The sequence below is a fragment of the Mycetomoellerius zeteki genome, unplaced genomic scaffold (genome assembly GCF_001594055.1).
Source record: "Mycetomoellerius zeteki isolate Tzet28-1 unplaced genomic scaffold, Tzet1.0 scaffold199, whole genome shotgun sequence".
Lineage (NCBI taxonomy): Eukaryota > Metazoa > Arthropoda > Insecta > Hymenoptera > Formicidae > Mycetomoellerius > Mycetomoellerius zeteki.
This window is the reverse complement of record NW_017256946.1, coordinates 164,970-188,981: the sequence shown is the minus strand read 5'-3', so window position 1 is coordinate 188,981 and position 24,012 is coordinate 164,970. Positions and strand designations below refer to the sequence as shown.

Below are 24,012 nucleotides of genomic sequence, written 5' to 3'. Positions count from 1 at the left end.
AAAGTCTAACCTCTCGTCAATTATGCAACTCTTCCCGAAGAGTTGAGATTAATTAGTTTGGAATACGAAACTACTGTAATATTTTTTTCATCTCCTTTTCCTTTTTTAGTAAACGAGTCTGACCGGATGCGATCAAAATATCACAAGTTTCGGCAAAGATGAGCTGCCGCCAAGGTTGCACAGTTAACTTTATCGCTTTGGTCATAAAAGATGTAACTCGGCCGATCGATTCTACAGGACCTGTCCTCGTCTATACGAAGTAGCCACCGAGTAAAATTAATTTATGTACATAAATATTACAAAAATATGTCGGTTTTTAATCTATTGTCGCCTAGTTTTTTTTTGTTTTTTTATTATTTCTTCTGTAAATTATATTATAAACATTTCTTTGCTACTTTATGTATATATACACTGAAAAAAAATTTACGAAATTTGAATAAATATTTGTTTAGATAGCACCAACGGAGCCATTTACTTACAGTAAATAAATATTTGTTAAATTAAAAATAAATTATATTTAAAAAATTTAAATATAACTTTTTTAAATCGAATAAATATTTATTTTTTTATTTTCTGTAAATTTGAAGATCTAATTGAAAATCGGAAAGTTGATGCTAATATTATCTTAAAATATTGGATTGTCTCGTTTCCTTTTTCATATATAGTATAACAAATTAGCAGAAGAGAGGATGTGCATATTAAGAAAGTTAATTTCTGTTGGTAGCTTGATAAGTTAAGTAATATTATGCTATCCGATTTATGACAGAACTAGCCTTAGCACGAGAACAAATCGATAAAAAATATTCCAAAGCTTTGAATTAATGCGATTATTCATTATAGAAATGCCCAATCTCTCAGCGATTAATTTATTAAGATATTTTATTGTTAAGGTAATTTATTAAGGCATGTCGAATTTCTGCTTCAAGAGTACATCTCGGTTGCAGAGATTTTTTCGATAAGACTATTCTTAATTTTTACAGGTTTTATTAAAAACAATCCACACAATCTATTTCTTACAAAATTCGAAAATTTAATAATTATAGTAAATCATTTTTATATAGTTTGTGTTAAATAGAAAATTAATATTAGAGAATTCTAAATTAGATATTAAGTATTACTTAAATTTTTATATATTATGTTTATAATATATAAAAAATGTTTATAATGTATCATGCTATTATAATATTTTAGATTACAAAAATCATAAAAAATTATTAAGAATTATAAAAGGCTTTGTATAACACATAGTTATTTTTGTAAAAAGCTTTTTAAACAAGATACATTATAAATTTTTCAATTTCGAATTTAAAATTGTGTAAAATAAATTATATATATATATATATTTATATGCCACTTTCATATTTTCGAGTTGAGAATGATCGGAGATAATCGAAGAAGATTAAAGGAGAAGATTAAAGTGTCATCGACCACAGCAAATTTTTATATTTTTATCATCTTATCATCTCCTTTTCAATCGAGACAGAGACCACCCGAGCGTGTCAATTAACTTTCGGGTCAGTTTATGCAAACTGCATCTGAAAGCTGAGTGCATTGATTTTTGCTTGACACATTTTGGACGTATCTCCTTTGAACATGTCAGTCATACACTATTTAATCCTTTTACATCAAGTTCTTCTCCCATTTGCTTTTATTTGCAAGTAAGTTAGTATATGAAAAAAACAAAAAGAAATATATAAACAGTAATCTAAAAACTTTTAATTATTTTTAAACTTAATTATTAATTTTTAAACTTTTAATTATTAATTTATTAATTAACAAGATATTTTTCACAATTTAATTTTGGAAAATAGAAATAAAACTGTTCTATAATTTAAAAAAATGCATAATTATTAAAGATTACGATTACAAAGAATTTATTACAAACATAGATTTCTATTTATTCTCACGAGTTAACTAAAAATAGATATGTGATATCCGTGCATTTGTATGTACTTAAAATATAAAATTTCAAAATTTTATATAAAATGTTATTTATATTTATTTTATATATTTGTGTGTATCGATAGTTAGTGACTTGATATGTTACAAAAGAAATTTCTAAGTGTGTGTCATTGTCATTAAATTACCAATTTATAAGCAACGGCCTTGTTTCAACAATATTTTGACTTTGTAACTTTACTTCCAAGTTTTTATAAAACAGAGAGTCATTAAGAGAGTTCTGCATTTTTTCATCTCTACGCTTGATAAGTTTTTATAATTGTAAATAATTATTACTAGATATATATTTAATAAGTGCTGTTTTATGTTCTACTATTTTTATACAAAACTTGTATTTTTAACTATAATATTAATTTATTGTGTAAATTTATAAATAATTTCAGAATTAATTTATTAAATAAAAATTTATTTTTGTTTAAATTTTATTGATTTAATAACTGCTCTGGAATGTTCCGTATTATAAATATTTTATTATTTTATTCCCTTTTTAAACTTTTGACTTTCTCTCATTTTTATAACATTGTTATTATTACAGAAATTATGCGTTTCGCGAGTTATCTCCGTGTCCAAACCCATTCTTAAAATGCTGAAACGTTGACATCCAAAAATGGATTTGGACACGGAGAATTTTAACTCGCGAAACGCATAATTTCTACGTAGAAAGTGCCCGTGAAAGCCTCAAGAGTATTATTATTATTATTTTTAATATAGATAAAATAATATTTTCAAGAATACATAAGAATGACATAAAGCCTGATTATTTAAGAAATGATTAATCACGTCGATTTATCTCAATGTTTTGTAACGAAATAAGCTAATCATCACTTAGTCATATATAATATATCAAAAACTGTTGAGAGAGTATTTTAATATCCAATCAGCCGACAAGAAAAATACATCAGTGCTGTAATTAAAGGATTGAGACAGAAATCATTTCGATCAAGATGCAATGCGGTCCATTAAACCTTATGAAAATTGGCCGCTTATATTCGCTCTTCATCCTTTAAAAGCCTCTCACGTTTCTTTTAGTGATAATACTGAGTATTTGGAGAAGTATGAGTGTGATTTGAATTTGAAAGAGAAAAAGAATGAAAAAGCAAAAAAAAACAAGAAAAAGCTAAAGGCCAATGGACTGTAAAAATCCACGAAGCGTGGAACTGACGTATATCCATTTGCATAAATTATCGTGATCATTTTCATGAAATTAGCTTTAACCGAATGCTCGTTGAAAGACGGGAGCCTTTTTTAGGGACCGGTTGACAAAGAACAGCAATGAGAACAACCGTCGCTAAAATGTCCGCGTTAGTCTTTTATTCAGAAATTTCGGAGAGCAGTGTCAAAGAATACAAGCGAGCGAATGTGCGAGAGAAGTTGGTGGAGTAAATTAAAAAATCTAGTTCTGCCAATGCCACCGGATTGCAACATGCGAAGGAAGATCGTCTTGGGGGGAGGAAGACTCCAAAGTATAAAAGATCGAAATGTCTCCAGGCAGATGTTCAACTCATCGCCTTGACATCATACGACAACATGAAGCTCCTCCTGTTCACGTTTGTGGTAAGAGAGACCGGCTCACTTCCATCTTTCTCCTTAGTCCCAAAATTGCGATTATAGATATCAAGTTTCACAAAAACGAATCTGCGACCTTTTGCCTATTTTTAAGTTGTAATTCTAACTCCCTCCCTCTACAACATTTCATTAAAAAGTAAAATACAGTTTAAGAGAAATCTGTTTGCAATTTGGTTTTATAAATTGAGATTAATAAATCAGTTTAGTATAGAACATAAAAACAAAAGTGTGAAGTTGCTTCGTCTAGAATCTACAGTATTGCACAATATATTTAATTAATTATTACTTATAAGCTATATGATTTTAATTATAATCAAATCATTATCATTAAACTGTAAAGATATTTAGGTAAAAAAAGGAAGTTTTTTAAATGTTTAAACTTTGATAATACTTAATAACATATTCAAATAAAAATTAAGTAAATCAGTTAAAAAATATAACTTATAATATAACAATATTTACTTATGAAAAAATGAAGGTGAATAAACATTTCTTTTTAGTAATATAATAATTAATTTTAAATTAAAGAATAAATGTTTTATGTGTGAGGAAATAGTCATTTTTTTAAGACAAGGAATTGTTAATTATGTATTAAATAAATTATGACCCGCTTCTATCGTAAATTATCAATAATATCACATTTGCATTTTGTGATCTTTCAAGAAACAAAAAAATTCATTTAATTGCGCGAATAAATGTCGTGGGACGCATGGAAGTCTAAATACGAATATTTTTGCATTCATTAAAATGCATGAACCTCGTATCAATTTCATAATATTTAAATTTAATTGCCGAGGCCGATTTAAAATTGAATAACAAATTGCAAAACGATAAATGAAGAGAATTCCGTCAGCTTGTCAACAAGAATGATATAAATAATGTAAACAATTAATAAACACCTCTCTAAAATGATTTTATATTCTATTTTATTAATATACATATTTGATATTATTCTACGTCACACGTGCAGACAATAAAATACTGTATTATGTTTTCTAAACTATATTTTTTAATCTTGTTTTACTGATATGTGCTAAATGTTATATTTTTCAGGTCTGCTTCGCGGCAACTCTAGCAGCGCCAGCCGATAAGCAAAAGAGGGACATTCTACCGGGCGATCCACGCTACGGAACTGAGCACGATCATCATCACGAGCACGAAAATGAGGTACAAATCTTAAAAGCCGCCGGCGGCTATATAGGTTCTTACACGGTTCCAGACGACACAGAGGACCATTCATTCCAGGTACAATCTCAGCAAATCTACGGACCGCCTAGTCACACACCCGGTAAGCCTTTGGGAGCTGACTTCTTCACGACTAGTGATGCTGACAAAACTCCCTCCATCCTCGTGCCATCCACCTCCTATGGAATACCCGCTACCACTCAGGTAACTAAAAAAACTCATCAAAATCGTTCAGTCGTGTTGAATTTACCATAAATACAGTTCTGATAGAAGAGCAAAAGTTATGAAATTATCTATTCCTTACAGTAAAGTTATTAAAATTCATTAATAAAGGTACAGTATTGTATATGAAAATTTATTATTTAATGAATCGTTGCATTAATTAGGATTTGCTTTTCTATGCAGATTCTCACCAACTTCTTTGAATCCGTTGATGACAAAAACTCTGCCGCTATAAAAGTATGTATGATACATCATCTCTTCACAATCATAATTTTACACAAATTCGTTAATTAATTCGTTTAAAATCTTAATTCATTATATTAGCTGTGCATCCATCATCCTGCTTATTCATTTTTACTTTAATCTTGAATATCTTTTTAATCTTATGCTGAATTCTGATTTTTTGATATTGTAACAAAATTTAGATTTTATGCTTTCATTGTGCTCATTATTAATATATGTATTTATTATTAGTATTCTATACTTTCATCATACAATTTTTTAATACGTGTGTAAATATTGAATTTTCCATAGACGACCGTCCAGGAACATCCGAAATTCGATACCGTGCATGTGCAGAAACAGCCAGCAGTTGTTCACAAGCATGTGGAAACCGCTCCGCAAACCGTCTCCCTTCCGCAAGTGAAGGTGTCGACTTCTCATTTGCCTACTGAGACCCAAGGTGAGCATTGATCTATCAGAGAATTTATCGATCTCCTTCCGCAGTGCCGCGCCCGTTGATAATTTACGGCTCTTCTCCTAAATTTACATTAGACTTGTAAAAAGAATACCGTGTATACCACGTTACATAAGATATTTGGAAGATTTCAAGTTTTAATAACGGTCCAACCGTTTTGCCGTTCGAAGCCGATCACTAGAGTCACGTAGAAATATTTCAACGCTCGACTAATATTGAAATGATATATGAAAACACTTGTCACGGTCTAAGTGATTTGCTCGCCTTTCATCGAAAATGTATACAAAGATGTATGCTCAACATATGAATATTTATTATGTTATATAATTGGAAACAGTTTCTTTAACCTCACAGTATTTATTCACTTTACTTTCGATTAAAAAGAAAGATATATTTCTTTAAACTCTGCATTTTTGTGTCTAGCATGAAAAATATATAAATTAGGAAATATCAAAGTAAAAAGTTTTAAAAATGTTCAAAAATAAAAAAATATATAAGTATAAAATATATTTAATTGGTAATTTATTTGTATGTTTAATTATTCTGTTTAATTATAATTATTTTATTTACTAATTTATTTACTAATTTATTTACTAATTTAATTATCATTAATTTATTGCTGTAGAGATTTGCGTTTTTCGAATATTAGATAAAGAATTGGCAGTTAATTTTTTTGTATTATTCGCCTTGGAGAAAAAAAGAATTATATAAATAAAATTCTATATATAAGATAAATTAAATAAACGCTTCGAAAATGGGATACTTTTTCTGTTTCAGGTGTGTCCTCCTTAATTTCTTCTTTCAACACCTTCCCCAGCTACGCCTCGTATTCCTCGTACAACAACATACCCCTGAAAACCGTGGATCACCATCTGCAAGTGCAAGTACCTCACCCGTATCAAGTACCGGTGACCAAGCATGTCGCTGTTCCCGTTCCAGTTCCGCATACCGTCGAAGTTCCTAAACCCTACTACGTCCGCGTGCCCCAGCCTGTTCAGGTCACCGTGGATCGTCCGTACCCCGTAGAAGTGCCTCGTCCAGTGCCATACCCCGTTCATCATTACGTAAAAACCAGCGTTCCAGTTGCTCAGTCAATTATTCATCCAATTGGTCATCACGTGACGGTGGATACCAAGGCTAATCCAGTGCAGACCTTCTTCGACAATTCTCAATTGACGTTCCAAAACGTGTTGGGAAACCTACCGACTTTCTCAAGTCCTCTGGAGAGCTTCCAGAATCCGTTCGAAAACTTCGAGTTGCCCTCTCTGCCTTTCATACCATCCTCCATATCCTCTATATCCACAATACCATTCCTACCGCAGCAACCTCAATCCTCCCAAGTTAACGTGTTACCCTCTTCGACCAGCAGCGACTCAGTTACGGTTGATAATCCAGTGCTGAAGACTGAACCTATTAAAGTCAAGCCCATCGTCGTGCAACCGAGCAAACAAGCGTATAAGCCCTCCACCGCGTGTGCTGGATGTATTGTTTCTTCTGCCACAAACAACAAGCAGGAATATGTGCAACCCACCGATTCCAACGGTGGTTACATATACTAGAATGTTTATTTTGTAATGAACGTTGAATAAGCTACTGGAATTTCTTAATAGAAATACATATTACACGGAAGGATTATTCAACAATGACTATTCCTCAAGTGTCAAGTTAATCGGAAAGTTCGCTTGTGCTTTTTCTTTTATAATATGTAGTTTATTTTGATTGACACTTAACCTCACATGTAAAAGAAGAATGTTTAAAAGCTTCCACTAGTTACTTTCCTGATGATACTCATACACAGAGAAAAAGATTTCTTTGGATTTAATAAATTTTATTGTATCCAAATAAATTTATTTGGAATGATCCAAACAAACCAATGTTTAAATCAATAAGTGCGATTGTTTTGAATTTGAAACAATGTATATCTTTGTCTTAATACATTATTTGTTTGAACAGATAATGTCTATCTTCGGCATTCGCGTGATCAAATTGTATTGCACAAACATAATTGATATAGCATATAGTACTGTTCGTTTAATCCTATTGTTAGACGTAGTTAGTAAAAAGCCATTGTTTTCGTAATTTCGGTCAAAAAATATAATGATTGTTTTAAGAAGACAATTGCATGGACCTCTATCATAACCTCTACCATAACCTCTATTAATATATTTTGCTATTTTCAAACAAATAATTTGTTTCATTGTTTGTATTCAACCAAATAATATATTATTTGATTGAAAGATATTACTTCAAATAATAATGTGATTTTTGTCAAACAATAGAGGTTTCTCGAATGAAACAACAAAATTTTTATTCAAACAAATAATATTTCGTAAAAGCATATGTTGTTTCAATAAAACAAATTTTAGTCAAATAAATAGGAATATTAGATCCAAAGAAATCTTTTTCTCTATATACCTTCGATTAAATCGAAGCTATTGGGAAGGTCTTTCTTTTCCTCAGTACCAACTAAAGATACTATTAAAGACGAAAATTGTAAATAAATTTTCATATTTATCAATTGGTTTCGGTAAATCTGAAAATAATTGAAAAATGTAGATATTGATTGTTTTATGATTGCCAATCTAATAAATAAAATATTAAATTTATGATTATGCAGATCATTATTATACAAATGTTTTATAAATAAGTATATATTTACAGTGTGTAATAATATTATACCTTTTTCCGCATTTTTTTTCATGCGTCATCATTTGCATAGATGATTGACCATGAATGAACGATAACATGGAAGTAAACATATTTCTATAAAAAAGTCGATCGCTGGTAAGTACCCTATTAGTGTCCGGATACATTTTAGAAAAATTTTAAGCTATATTTTAATGGTACTAAAATTGTCAAAATATTTCTATTATTCGATCCTTATAAGCTTTTAGAGAATTACGTATGTAATAATTAGTTTATAATTTTACTTAATATATAAAAAAAACTTCTCTAAATCTTAATTGTAAATTTTCCTACTCAATTTTTATCACATAATTCTATTAACATGTACATATAAAATTGTCGAAATTTTCACTGTTTACTTATGTTATACAGTCTCTCAGACTCTCTTTCTCTTTGTTTTATTTCTAATTTCAATTTATCTTTTGAATTTAGTTTCTTATAAATAATAACTTTCTACGGGACATTTTTGCACACTAATAAACCAAAAAACAAAAAACTTCTTCATTAATCCAATATTCTACTCTTATCGGAAATAAATATAAATAATTGCAGCGATCAAAGACAAGATAGAAATTAATTAAATAAAACGTAAAACATTTATATCATACTAATATAATTTTAGATTCTATAAAATCGGAATGACACAAAATTAAAGGTATCGAATAGACATTCAAAAATTGTCCAAACGTTATTAAAATTAATAGGATTATAGAAGTTAGAAAATACTTTTTTTACGGAAATTAAGTTTTTTTATTACAAACATTATTGGATCACTTTTAGATTTCTTGATAGGTTGTATCCAACGTATCAGTGCGAAAAACTTTACGAAATTACATAGAAATAATTCGTCACACACTATATAACGAATGGATAACAATAATTAAAGCGATTGCAGCACATGCACAAAATTCTGTAAATCTATATTAATTCTCACTTATTTAAATTCGAAATAGACAGAGAGAGCATAAAAAATTCTATTTATTATTTGGTATTATTGCAAAATTTATCATGAGTTCCACAAGATAAAAAATTAATTGTTTTAATTAACGCTAGATTATTATTGTTTTGCACGCGAGCTTGCTGGTCTCATAAATGATAAACATTTGATTAATCAACGATATTAAATAATAAACATTGTCTTTGTCGAAGACGCAAGTTTTACCACAAACGACACTTTTTCGATGGATTCATGTTCGAACCTGCTGGACAATTCCACGCAGTGCTAAATTCTTTGGAATTTCTCAGCACAGCTTGCAGTCTCACATGACTGGGACAATGAGGATCTCTCATCATCCATCTTAGTGATATAGCAGTATAAGATTCGCACCACAACTAAAATAGTGAAATAATTAACATTTATTCATAACTTGAATAACACTAAAAGCAATTTTCACAAAGAACTTATTTAATAAAGAGATGATATATGTATAGATACCTACTTAGCAAAAGCGAAAATGTTTTCATGTTACATGCCACATAATTATATAGAGGAACAGTCTTAATATCATAAAGTAGATTAAAAGTCAAGTAGATTAAAAGAACGGAATTAACTCTAGGTAGGTAATATCAATCAATTTACTGCTATTACATGAAAAATATATGCTAATTGTAATTTATCGTTATTGATCTTGCAGTCTTTATTTTTTATTTATTTCGTATAATCGAATTTGAATTTAAATAGGACAGAAAATGAAAAACAAGCAGAGATAAAACTAGTTCTATAAACTGTTGATTACCAAATCATCGAAGAATTTTACAATTTAAAGATATACATTTAATTTGAATATGAATCAGATAAGTCTGGGAATTCCGGATTTATTTTTCTACTCTTTAAACCTTAAGGAAAACAACGACTTTATCATTAAATCCCTTATTTAAATATGGATAAACAACGATTAAAAACAACTTCTTTTCCATAAAAATGTAAAACTGATAAGAATATGGAAATTAATACGTAAACAAAAAGTTTAAAATATTACTTAAAACGTCTTTTTTACTAATTCGTTAAATTTTTATTTTACTACCTTGAGCGCGTTCGAAAACTTCATGAAGCCAAGAGATTTTTATTTAGATATACCTAGACAAGATGATTGGGACTTGACTACTATGTTATAATTGGAATGTTGGCTTACGTGCGCAAAAGAAAGAAAAAATAACTGTTCGTGTGTAAACTGCATTAATCCCGGAAGTAAAGGCTCATAACCATGCCGAGCCTTCCACTTCTTATAAGCGACGACAGCTTCGCGAAGGCCACCATTATCGGCGATATTTTCTCCCAAGGTCAATTCGCCATCGATGTACTCATCAACCTATGCAAGACATATCATTAACTCATCGATATATTTGGGTCATTCAACTTCTTAAAACTAAAGCTGATTTTTACATTAAAAAATTAATCCTAAATGTAAAAATCAGCTTTAGTTTTAAGAAGTTGAATGACCCAAGTATATCGATAGACATAAAACGTTAAATATTTAAAAAATATCGCCTTAATAAAATTAAGTACTTTAATTAAAATTTAAATAACGTTTAAATAGACTTTTTAGAAATATCCATTTATTTAATACTTTAACTCCTTCTTATTGTTTTATTTTATCACTTCTTTTATTTTTCTTAAAAGATCTTTCTTAAAAGATAAAATCTTATTAAATAAACTTTTTTTAATACCAAACACTTTGTAATAAAGTTACTAGACTTACCTCCACTTCGTAATAAGTATTATAGTGATGTATGAAGCACTGAGATCTGTCCAAGTACTTTGAGATGGTTTCTTTAGTCCACCATTGCCGGAGATTTCCGTCGCCGTCGTAAAGCCGACCTCTATTGTCGAATCCGTGAGTTAATTCATGTCCAATTACTGCGCCAATGGCGCCATAATTTAAAGCCCTGAAATTATTTAAAAAAATGCTAATTTCTTTCTTTCTCACTATATGATAACTTTATGAAGAATTTATACTTTCTACTATTTATTTTCTACATTTATTTTTTACTTGTATATTTGTTTTTGTATTATTTTTTATACATAAAGATGATAATAATAAAAGTAATTATTTCTATTCTTACTCAAGACCCAAGTCATAAAATGGGAATTGAAGAATTCCAGCAGGTATGGCTGTATGTATGAGTAGTAAAAGAAGAAAGGATATGTTAATATAACATTGATGCAACAATAAAAGAAAAGACAGTTTTTTCAACTAACAGATTATTAATAATATAACATATTTATATTGTAAAGAAGCATGTAAAATTAAATAAATAATTACACAATTTATAATGGAAATATATAAAACCGTGCTTTTTTCAAAAATTATTTGAAAAAAACAGTCTCTTGTGTGTAAATATACGTAATTGTATAAATATATACATATATTTTTTATTTTACAGAAAATTCGCCAACAAATTACGTACAATTTTTTTGTGTTACTGATATGTACGAACATAAAAATACAAATATAATATACGTTATGTATTATGAAAATACGTTATACCGGGTGTTTCAGACCATTCGTACATCCCTTTTATCTTCGCAGGATAAGGTTCAATCGTAAAAGTGTTCAGACAAAAGTTGTAGGGTTTCTATTTACTAAAAAAGATCTACTGATCTTATCATAGTTTGGCCTTAGGTGGCCTTGCCAAGGTCAGGTCAAGGTCACGTCGATTTTTTTAAATGTAATACCTAACTTTTTATTCCAATATCTAACAGCCGATATCGAGAGCTTTTCAAAACAGTTCAATAAAGTTATTTTTCATAAAATATTTTTTCGAGTTATAAGGTTCGAAAGTTACAGTACCGCCGGCATTAGCATTACGCAAGATGTTCGACCGACGACTCTCAAAACCTCTTGAATATTGTTCAGGATCACGTCCTGGATAACATTTGTTAAGATCAAAGTCATTGAAGATTATTCCTCTTATTTTCATTTTTACGTAAAAATGAATTTTTAGTGCAAAAATGAAAATTCTTACAACATTTGTCTGAACACTTTTATGATTGGACCTTATACTGCGTAGATAAAAGGGATGTATCGGTGCTGTCTAAAACACCCGGTATACCTAATATTACAAAGTTATACATTTACTATACATAAATTATACATGAAAACTATAAAATATACAATTATTATTATGTATAACCTTTCATTTATAAAATACTTATACAAATTAATATTAAGTTTTTGAAAAAAAAATTTTATGTATTTCCACTACAAATTGCATATTTTTTATACATATTTATATAATTTTAAATCCCCTTTTTTAATAATGTATGTATGTTAATCATTTTTTTAATAATAAAGAATTAAATTGTTACATACTTATATGATTAAGTTCAAAAGTGTGAAATGCGTTTACATCAGTAGGATCAGTTGCCCAACTGATCATCCATAATAAAGCGAAGCATAAATAAAAAGAAAAAACTTTAGTACTAATTTTTATAGAAAACAACTTCCAAAATTTTTTACTTACTATGACTCATTGAATATATTTTCGCGCAGGCTTGCCCACCTATTGTTCAATTTCACTTGAACGATTTGTACTATATTCGCCAGATATCTTGTTTCCGATAGGTCTATCTAAACATTAACAGATCGATGTTATGCAAACTACATACAAATAATGTTATTATATTTTATAAGATAAAATAAACTTAAATATATAGTATGTATATTATAATAATAAACATAAACGTAAATATATATATATATATACGATAATAATTAATATAATAAAATGAGAAATTTTAAATGTGTAAAATTTCCGCAAAACAAATTTTTAACTTATTTTGTCAGAAAATTGTTTTATAACTATTATAATTAATTTTTCACAAAACTTACGCCTTTATAATATTCATCAAGCTTCTTCTCGTTAAAGAGCCATGTGGGAAATCCAATTACGTACTCCATTTTTTGGCTCTTTTTGATTGTTGCTGTTTTCGTCGATTGATCCATCCAATCTGTTTTACTGACAAGTGAGCCGAATGCCTCTCTTATATCCTCTAGCATTTCCTGTACTTTGTTAGCTTTATTTTCGTGAAATGTTGGATCTACGAACAGCCACGATACAGCCATTCCTTTAAATCAATGGATATTATTAATTGAAAGCACCTAAGGTAAATTGCGAAGATATGTTTATTAAATCTAAATATAGCATTACAAAAAAAATTAGATGATGTATTTGTTGAATATGTATTATTTACGAAAATATTTATTGAAGTTTTAAATAAATACCCATTAATTGATTGACAACTAATCCACATTTTAATGCTTGTGATTCATCTATAACTTCCACGTCTGTTACCTTGCTAACGTACTTCTTCCAAATATCCCTGAGTATTTCTGAAGCCTGAGGCACCACAATATCCACAACCGTCCACCAAATATAGCTTTCTAAATCAATATTGATTCGAATTTTGAAAACATTGTTTTTTTAAAGTGAATACTGAATTTAAATAACAACAAAGTAATGTAATTAATTCAAAAAATTAGGATTAATATATTATAAATCAGAAATATACATACCTAGGGCTTCTTCCTCGAAATAAGCTAGTAGTAATGCAACATCTTTCAAATACCCCAGATTACCAATGAGAACCTTATCCTTGTTATCAAGATCCAACTTAACGATTCCCTCGAAAATAGATTCAATAAAAGGCCGCCAAATCGGTGTAGGTGTGAAAGATAAATTATTATTTATTACATAATCATCTGTCAATTTTTGTAGATCGTCTACTAGCATATAATCACTATCGCTCAAGTTTTCTCTTGGAATACTCTGATTTCGATTTGCATAAGCCGTCTGTCAAAGAATTAAATTCTTGTATATTCTTTTAATTGAATATATGTATAATATTTTCAAAATCTTAATTGTATTTTGGAATTTCATTTAAAATAAAATTAGCAACAAATATTATAGACCGTATTAAAAATAGAGTTTCATTTTAACAATATCAAATCTTTATTTTAACAATTTTTCTTGCTCAAAAACATTTGTTAGATTTGATTTATACTATTTATAATGAATTCGAGTAAATGTACTCACAATCAGTGCGCATTGGTGCCTTAGAACATACATAAATGAAAGGGACATTGCCTATATTTCCCATATTTGCATGGCTTGCGCTGATGCAAAAATCTGTGCGAGAGAAAAAGGTAGTAAGGGATAAATGTTCTTAATGCGCATGCGCAACACCACGCAGCACCGTCGTCTTACACATCTGTAAAATGTACAAATGTGTAAGAAACATTAAACCATCTGTACAATTCACACAGACGACGGTGCTGCACATGCGCATTGCGAACATTTATCCCTTACTATCTTTCTCTCTCGCACAGATGTTGGCTTCACGTTCAACGCCCTATTCCTCTTCTAATAGTATATGTTCTAAGATTGGTGCATATTAAAAGGATCCTCAAGTCGTCTGTATTATCGACTAAATCATAATTTTTGTATAACAATTACTTTTTTCCTGTTTTACAGATTCAAAAATCTTTTTCCAGGATTAAAGTATACGCTTTAATACGTATCTGTGAGGTGGAATTTATACCGAGAACGACAAAAAATATTTCTTAAGATTTCAATTTCAAAATTTTTTGTCGTTCTCGGCATAAACTCCACCTCACAGATATATAATACGTATATTTTAAATCTGCAAAAGGATTTTCGAATCTGTAAAAAAACGAAAAAAATAATTGTTACACAAAAATAATACCAAGTAAACCATCTAGCGTCCTTGTTCGCGAACCCTAGGTGTGACCTTGTCACAGCAGATAGATGAAGGGTGAAGGGCGAAATGCTGGTGCTTTAAACCAAGGAAAACCTATCTAAGAGAGCCAACCCTGACAGAAAACAATAACCAACTATTAAGTGGGTAACAAAGAAGCAATGGAGAAAACAAAACACGGATCGATTATCCCAGGTAGTAATTCAGGCATTGACTTGGGCAATCCACCCTCTGCGGAGGCGGGAGGAGGAGGGACAACCATTGCTCACAAATTATCTTACACAAAGAAGCTACCTGGAAACAAAGACCACATCAGAGAAAATTCTCTTCAAGGTGGAAAATGAAAAACTTCGAGCTAAAATTAGAGAAATAGAAGACTTGCGTGGAGCTGAATAGAGAGATTTCCTTACTCAAAATGGAAAATGATATGTAAAAATAGCTCGGAACAAAAATGAATGGGCTCAGTCTGAGGATAAATATAAGGACAATCAGCATCAGTTTGCAAATACTGTTGTTAACGAGGAAGCTAATAACAACGTTAACATGAAACAGGATTTTTATACAGACGAAGAGGAATTGGCAAGAAGAGGAAACCTTCACCGATGGGACTTCATCAGAAAAAAGTTTATAAAAAAAAGAAGGCTGAGAGTCTTTTCTGGAAGATCAGCAAGCTAAACCTGATAAAGCGGGAAACCTAAGAGTCAAGAAGAAAAACCAATTCGATACACAAGAAACAATGTTTCGCTTGTACACTAATGATAAAAAAATTGTATATAAGAAAAATACTAAATTTTCCCCTTTTAATTTAGTTAATGTAAAAGATTATAATATAATAAGGGACATAATTAATACGCTGAGTAAGAAAATCTTTATTAATTTTATATTTGCCCTCAACACCTTTAGTAATTACTGGAATCTGCTCCAGTAATTACTAAAAGTGCTAAGGGCAAATATAAAATTAATGTTTATAATGTAGATGACTTCAGAGCTATGCCTAACATCCTAGAAGAAGAAAGGTATTGATTATACGAAAAGGAATTAATTATACGAAAATAAAAGAGATAGACCGAATAAAGTGATAATGCGCGGTCTGGACGGATTGGTTGATGTTTTGGAAATAAAAGCTGCATTCATGGAAATGGGTTTTAATATCATTGATGTCTCAATATCCAAATTAAGAAAAATAATCTCAGTAATGTAGGTGAAAAAATTATAATTAAAGCTCCCCTGCACATGTTAACTTTTAACAGAAATGAGGATCTCAAGAAAATCTTTAAGATTAAACATGTTCTGTACACTAGGGTGAAGATAGAAGAAATGCGGACTAAACCTGAAATAGTTAGTAGTAGTAGTTGTTTGGTATTATACAAGTACAATCGCGCTGACTCACGTTCGCAGGTAACGTTTCTTAAATTTGGGGAATACTCGTAAATATTCGCAGAGTTTCGGGTTTCTAGATGTCTCCAATAATGTTGTTAGGCTCTCGTCACTTTCTTTGTACAATCAAGAGAACACTTCTCGCTCTACCGTACAATGCGAAACATCGCCCAATAGTTACTTAAATAATTTATCAAAGTTAAGTCACGTTCAACCTTGTAAAAGATCTTTTACATCACCTACGTTCCTACACATCCGCGGCTCACTAAAATAAAAGAAAGAGGCGACATTGCCTCGATTGCATTGGTAGTGGAAATCCCGACATTTACACGCAATTACCCAACAAGTAGTAGTAAAAATACAAGTAGAGCTATGACAGCCGCTTAACGTGACCTAGATCGCTAAGGTTCCATTGTTATTCCCTGTTTGTCTTCAGAGATTAGGTGGTCCAGTCCAACCCCGTATGCTGTACTAGGCTTATGAGGTCGTCTATCTTTACTCCGTCTAGATCCTCAGGCATCAGAAACGTGTTGCTCCAGAATCTATATCTCTTGCAGGCAAGCAGAGGGCAGCGACACAGAAGGTGTACGCTATCCTCGCTTTCTTCTCCACATAGCCGACATTTTTCTGCTCGGCTAGCCCGATGTTATATAGGTGTGCTCTGAGGGGCAAGTGTCCTGTGAGGAGGCCTATGCCCATTCTCAGTTTGTCTCTTCTCATTGCTGTCAGTTCTTTTGTTTTGGCCAGGTTGAGTTGTTTCATTAGTTGCTTGACCCGTTTGCACCCTTTAATTTTTTCCAAGAGCTTAAATGCTCTCGTTCCAGCATTTCCTTCATTTTTCTTTTACCTAGCGCGAAGGGAACTCCGACGGTCTGTTCAACCGGGTCCATTTCTGTCCCCAGCTTTGCTAGTCCGTCCGCCTTCTCGTTGCCAGGTATGCCCTGGTGTCCAGGGTGAAATAGTTAAACAATGTAAAAATTGTCAGAGCTTTGGTCACACCAAAAATTACTGCCATAATGAAGAAGTATGTGTATTTGTGATACAAAAATGTACTTCCTGGGTCGGTGGCTCAGGGGCAAAATGAGAAGCTGAGCTATGCACAAGCAATTACAGAAGTTAATGTTTCGAAGTTAAAACCTAAAGTGCAACGAGAAAACCAAGATATTGTTAACTCTGTTGAAGTAATGCTACGGCAAATTCTAAACAACCAAGAAATATTTGAAAGAAGGCTTATAAACTTTGAAAACAAAGTTAAAATGCTCCTAGATTTAAAAAATGGCTAATGTAGTCAGGATTGCCCTATTACCTATGGAATACTAATGGTCTTAAACAAAGACTACAGGAACTATAACTATTCCTAAACAAAAAATAGATATTTGCTTAATTACAGAGACTCACTATACGAAACATTCATTCCTAAAAATCAGAAACTACAAAACTTATCATTCACCCCATCCTGATGATACAGCCAAAGGTGAAGCCGCCATCTTAGTGAAAGACACAACAAAACACTACAAAGAACAAAAATTTATAATTGAATGACTACAGACTGTAACTATCAAAGTACACCTGGAAGGGCACGAATATGCTATTTTAGCTGCTTATAGCCCGCCAAAACATAATATTAAAAAAGACGAGTACACTATGTTCTTAAAGTCTCTAAGCAACTATTTTATTATTGGAGGAGATTTCAACGCCAAACACAGATTTTTTGGCTCAAGATTAATAACCACCAAAGGTAGGGAACTATTCAAAGGTGGCACGGATTTAAAATGAAGTTATATGTCGGGAGGTGGTTGCACATACTGGCCAATCGACCCGAATAAACTTCCAGACCTAATCGACTTCTTTATATTGAAAGGAATATCTGCTAATTACTGTCATGTCGAGGACTACTTCGATCTAACTTCTGATCATAGTGCGGTAATTATGTTGAGTAAACTGCCAGTCAAGAAAAGTGCTCAGATTACGCTTGAAAACAGATTCACCAAATGAGCAAAAGTGAAAACGGAACTTGAGGAGACATTCAATCTGAAAGTACCTTTTAAGAGAGAAAATACTTGTTACATGTAAATGTAGTTGTATTTATAAATAGTAATAAAATATATTACTAATGTTGAAAAAAAATTTAATAAAAAAATACTTACGTAATAAAAATAATTGCTAATATTGTAAATCCCCTCAATAAATTTTTTTAATTCTTCATCTTCAACTATCGATTCATCTGAGATGCATTTATTATCAGTGCCATTGTTAATGATATGTTTAATAACATCAGTCATATAGGTAAATTCAGCCTCTTCGTTCTCGCTCAACACATCATCATCTAACTCATCCAATTTTCGCAATCGCGATCTGATGGTTTGTAACCGTTTTTCCAATTCTTTATCGCTATTATTATTATAATATAAAAATTTGTTATTATGTGTACTAATTACAACATTAAGTAATTTGCAAAATATGTAAAAATAATAATCTAAAATAAATATATTGTTATAAATATAATAAAAGTATACGTACGCGAGAAAAGGATTGGAACGAATCGGATCATAGAAATATAATACGTTCTTACTCTTATTCTTTGGATCGGGTATAACTTCAAAGCTAAAGAAAATGTTAAAGCCCAAAATTCTCTTTACGCTTGCAAGTTGTTCGACATAATTAGTCGTTTTATTAGTAACAAACGGTATCATAGGTAAATTTAATAATTCCAACAGATCGAACAGTGGAGTCAAATCGAATTCATTCATGGTATCTGAAATTTATCTTCTAATAAGAAACATTCAAAATTAAAAGATAATTTATATAACATTAAAATTTAACTTACAATATATTTTACACGTACTATTATTAATTATTACTTGGATATTATATATATTATATTTTAATTAATATGTTTCTGATTATAGCGTTTGTTTCTTTGATATCTATCTAATTAAACAAAAATAGCAACGTACACTCGTGCATACAGCTCATAAACAGAGTCTTGGCCTGCATCACTGCCCATGGCATCTCACTTGCAGACATATTGACTTTTAGTAGATCTCTGATCTTTCTGTTCATGCGATTATTGCGCTCGATAAACCAGTCATTCATCGAGCTGTAATCCGAAATAGGATGCTCCTGCGACCATCTACCGCACGCGTATCTAAAAAAAGAGAGAAAGCATCGCATACTACAAAGATAATAAATGTATAAATTAAAAATTATTTAATTAAATAAGTTTAGAAATTAATTAAATAAGTGAATCAATAATAATAAAATATCAGCGTCAATTACTATTCTAGAAAAAGCGGATTAATTCGTGACACAATCGATGTCTCATATAAACGAGTGAAAACAAAACACACGAGTGCAGTATTTGCGTAACACAGAAATGATAAATTTTAAAAATGATATAGGAATTTTGTGTCTGATATACTGATATACATTAATTGAAATTATATTGAAAAGGGCCACGAACCATAAGAATAAGATTGAAAATAAATAATAAGTATAATATAATCTTCTTATCAGTTTTAGTATTAAACCGTTTATAATTTAAATATGTTTATATCAATTGTTTATTACATGTTTAACATTGATAATGATCCGATCGGAGTCGAAACGTCATGTGCATAGTTCTTATATTTTGTTTAGTGTTTAATGTAAGACCACTCAAAGTGCACATCGCTCAAGAGTTCGCATTGAGCTTTACAACGAAACTATTAAATCGTAAGAGCTGTAGTTCACACAGAATGTGCCGTTTTAGTTTGCCAATCTGTGTATAAAAAATCGTTGTGATCGTTGCAGCGATATAAATGATATTTTAAATTTTATGATTTTGATCACTTTCTTTCTATATTTTTCATGGATAAATTGATCGATTTCTACATCAAATTGTTGCTTTGTGAATCTGTACTATTTATATTGTGTGCATGCATGTCTCTGCTTCATATTTAGTGATATATTTATTTAATATCTGTAATAATTTTTATATAGTTACATTAAAAGTAAAATGTGACACGATCACTCAAGAGTTCGCACTTGAAAACAGCTCAAGGTTCGCACATAAGCAGCACTGGCAGACACCGATCATCGGTAACATATTTTGTAACGGTCTCTATTCAAATTCTAAATCCGGTGAAAATTAGATCGAGTGCCAGAGCTGCTGATTCTGAGCCCATATCGAATGCGCCGTGATCGACTGTCGATCAAAAACTTACTTGTGTGAACTCTGTATGTAAAAATACACTCAGGTATTTATAAATGTCTTTTTAATGAAAATAAATGCTACTTTTACTTTAATTAACATTACTTTTCTAATAAGTCACACTTTTTTCATAGTGCGAACTCTTGTGCGAACTAATGCGAATTCTTGAGAAGACACTTGCTCAAGAGTTTTTTCTTAATAGAATTAATCTCCTTTAAAGCAAGTGATAGTATTAAATTAATAGTTAACAAATTTTTAGTTTAAAATATTAAGAATAATTTAAGCACCTCTTTACTGTACAAACTCGGGTCCTTGTACAAGTTACATAGCCTCAAAGAAAAAGTGCGCACTCTTGTGTGTGGGTGGTATTATCCTATTATAATTATATTATACTTATTATTTATATTCAATCTATTCTTATGGTTCGTAGCCCTTCTCAACATAATTTCAATTAATTAAATAAGTGGATTAATAACATTAGTTTACACCAAAAAAAATTACTTTGGACCGGACTACGTGTCTCTCATAGATTTTTGGATGTTGAAAACGATGCCGCAAGCGAAAAAATTCTAGCACGTTAGATTTCCAAGATAATTGAGATTTAATATGTAAATGATTTTTTTTAGCGATATTTGACATTTTTTTTATAAAGAAGCTGAACGTTATCTTGAAATTTCGATCAGAAGTGAATGTATTGTTCATCCCCTCTAAAATGCATTTTTTCTTATTTCAATATCTTACTTTTTAATCATGTTATGAAGAATTAAAGATAGGAGCTATTTTGAATATAAGAACTCCGGCAGCGTCATATGTGTATACGGATTAATTTTTTAACATTTTGATAACGGTACCTTAACACTTATAGACAGACAAACAGACAGAGAGAGAGAGAGAGTTGTTTTATAAAAAAGATATGTAGTTGCATATTACAAATTGTATATTTTTTTTAAAGCAATTATGTATTTTCATTACACCAGTGGATTAGTCTCATAATTCTGTGTATAAAAGTGTTAAGGTACAGTTATCAAAATGTGACCTTAAAAAATTAATCCGCATGCACATATAACGCTGCCAGAGTCCCTATATTCGAAATAATTCCTATCTTTAATCCTTCATAACATAGCTAAAAAGTAAGATATTGAAATTAAAAAAAATGTATTTTAAAGGGAATTAACAATACATTCATTACTTCTGATCGAAATTTCAAGATATCGTTCACCTTCTTCATACAAAAAATGTAAAATATCGCCAAAAAAGCCATTCTTTACATATTAAATCTCAATTATCTTGGAAATCTGACGATCTAAAATTTTTTCGCTTGTGGCATCGGTTTCAGCATCCAAAAATCTATAAGAGACACGTAGTCCGGTCCAAAATAATTGAAAAAAAATTTTTTTTATAAACTAGTGTAATAATAAGATATCAGCCTCAATTACTATTCTAGAAAAAGCTGATTAATTCATGACATAATCAATATTTCATATAAACGATTGAAAACGAAACACGCGAGTGCAGGATTTGCGTGACACAGAAATAATAAATTTGAAGAATGATATGGAAATTTTATGAATAATATACTATTTACGAGATGCGCATCACACGACCAATATACAACATAATAGCACGCACGCCGCGCGCTGCGCCGACAATAAGTCTACTCACTGATAAAAATCGTCGCAAGGATCTACAGACTCGTTCATAGATTCCTTCAAACTAGCAGCTAAGTGGACAAAGAAGAATAAATAATTGTTGCCAGGGTAAAAGCATCGATCAGGAGACCAAACTGCAATGATCTTGACCTTGACATATGTTGTCAAGGTCATGACCCTGAGTGATCTCCAACAAGTTTTAGCCGTTGCTCGTCCTTCGTTAAAAAATTATCAACAAAAAAAGTTTGAAAAAATAACGTCTTATATAAGTATATATGTCATGATCAATGAAATTTAGGATTTATATGTAACGGCCAATATCGATAATGCCTGCTTTATTAAAGCTTTTTAGTAATTATTTCCCTGCTTTATATGAAAAGTCAGATAATTTTAGACGCAGAGAGAGGTATGAGGTGGAATTCAAAGAATACAACTTTCCACGCAAAGCGTTTTTACTCCCACCTCCCCCTTGCCAAGGGGCTGTGTTTCCTAATCTGTACTTTTACCCTCCTTTAAACAGACAAATTCTTCGCATTAAAAACAAATTTTCTGCTAAAGCAGTGAACTTGTGTTCACGTGGAAAGTCACGCATCTCTAGGCAATGGGGCAGGTGGAATGCAGTAGGTGGATGTAGTCTAAAATAGTTTCTGATATTATGTACAATATAACCGAAATAAGACATTATTTTTTCAAACTTTTTTTGTTGATAACTTTTTAACAAAGGACGAGCGACGGCTAAAACTTGTTAGAGATCATTCAGGGTCATGACTTTGACAATATATGTCAAGGTCAAGGTCATTGGAACTTGGTCCTCTAATCGATACTTTTACCATTTTCAGGACAGTAATTCCATATATTTCTTTTTTTTATCGTTTTATACAATGTTTGTAAATAATAGTGCAAGTTTATACATATAATTACCTCATTAGTATAATAATTGTATATTACTTACCTATTCGCACGCAATCCTCGCTATCACATATCTTCACCATATTTTTACACGCATCTGGAACAACAATACGTATTTATAGAGTATCCTAAATATTTCAAGAGCATTTTGAATTTTGTTAGTTTATCGCATTTTCCCAGATTTTTAACATATATATTAATTTCATTTAATTATCCTCCTTTATATATATCTTTATTTCTTATTATATTTTTATATACTTTAATATTCTTTTGTACATTTTTAAAATTAATTTAATTAGATTATATAATCTCGTTATATATTTTTATATTCATTTAATTGTTTAAAAAGCATTTTAATAATTTTATCGTGGAGAAATTATGCCCAGATTTTATCAATTGTGGTTTAAGAAACGTTCGGTAATCCTAAGGGATTCTTCTCATATATATTATATATATATATATATATAATGCGAAGAATATATATATATACATATATATTTACAGTGTTACGCATAGATAATTAAAAATTATCTAGATATAGCTAAGATAAATAAAAAACGTATCTTAGATAAGAATGATTAACTTTACATTAATCTAGATAAAAGATGAAATTAAAAAAATTTTTACCTAGATAATTTTTAAGATAATTTTGTTTTTAACTATCTATTAGGCAGTAAAACGATTTATACTCAATTTCTTCACCTCTAGATAACTTTATCCAGGAGATATCTCCTAGAATACAATGAAGATATCTCTTGGATAAGGTTATTCACAACTTATCTGGAAGTGAAGAAATTGGGCATTAGGATACAAAAAATGTATTTATATTTTCATTAATCTTTATTTTTTACGA

At 30.4% G+C, this 24,012-nt stretch overlaps 2 protein-coding genes across 2 annotated transcripts in view; one reads left to right on the top strand and one right to left on the bottom strand.

Annotated features, from left to right (window-relative positions):
• Nucleotides 1–3,431: 3,431 nt before the first annotated feature.
• LOC108722197 (anti-sigma-I factor RsgI2) lies at nt 3,432–7,275 on the top strand. Its single transcript, XM_018447178.1, has 6 exons — nt 3,432–3,513; nt 4,579–4,692; nt 4,771–4,914; nt 5,116–5,169; nt 5,467–5,614; nt 6,407–7,275. Exons 1-6 carry the CDS (start codon nt 3,487–3,489, stop codon nt 7,186–7,188), a joined length of 1,269 nt encoding a protein of 422 aa, XP_018302680.1. The 5' UTR covers nt 3,432–3,486; the 3' UTR covers nt 7,189–7,275.
• A 2,113-nt stretch (nt 7,276–9,388) lies between these two features.
• The window catches only part of LOC108722187 (neprilysin-11-like), a 23,604-nt gene continuing 8,980 nt past the window's right edge, over nt 9,389–24,012 (bottom strand). The window contains exons 3-16 of the mRNA XM_018447166.1: nt 23,092–23,109; nt 22,264–22,359; nt 19,367–19,557; nt 18,930–19,164; nt 18,557–18,800; nt 13,831–14,107; nt 13,540–13,698; nt 13,147–13,382; nt 12,779–12,885; nt 12,628–12,686; nt 11,378–11,426; nt 11,005–11,200; nt 10,447–10,623; nt 9,389–9,646 (exon numbers count right to left, since the gene is read on the bottom strand). Of these exons, the coding sequence (XP_018302668.1) occupies nt 9,473–9,646; nt 10,447–10,623; nt 11,005–11,200; nt 11,378–11,426; nt 12,628–12,686; nt 12,779–12,885; nt 13,147–13,382; nt 13,540–13,698; nt 13,831–14,107; nt 18,557–18,800; nt 18,930–19,164; nt 19,367–19,557; nt 22,264–22,359; nt 23,092–23,109 (2,218 nt within the window). The 3' untranslated portion in view covers nt 9,389–9,472. The remainder of the gene's footprint in view (nt 9,647–10,446; nt 10,624–11,004; nt 11,201–11,377; nt 11,427–12,627; nt 12,687–12,778; nt 12,886–13,146; nt 13,383–13,539; nt 13,699–13,830; nt 14,108–18,556; nt 18,801–18,929; nt 19,165–19,366; nt 19,558–22,263; nt 22,360–23,091; nt 23,110–24,012) is intronic.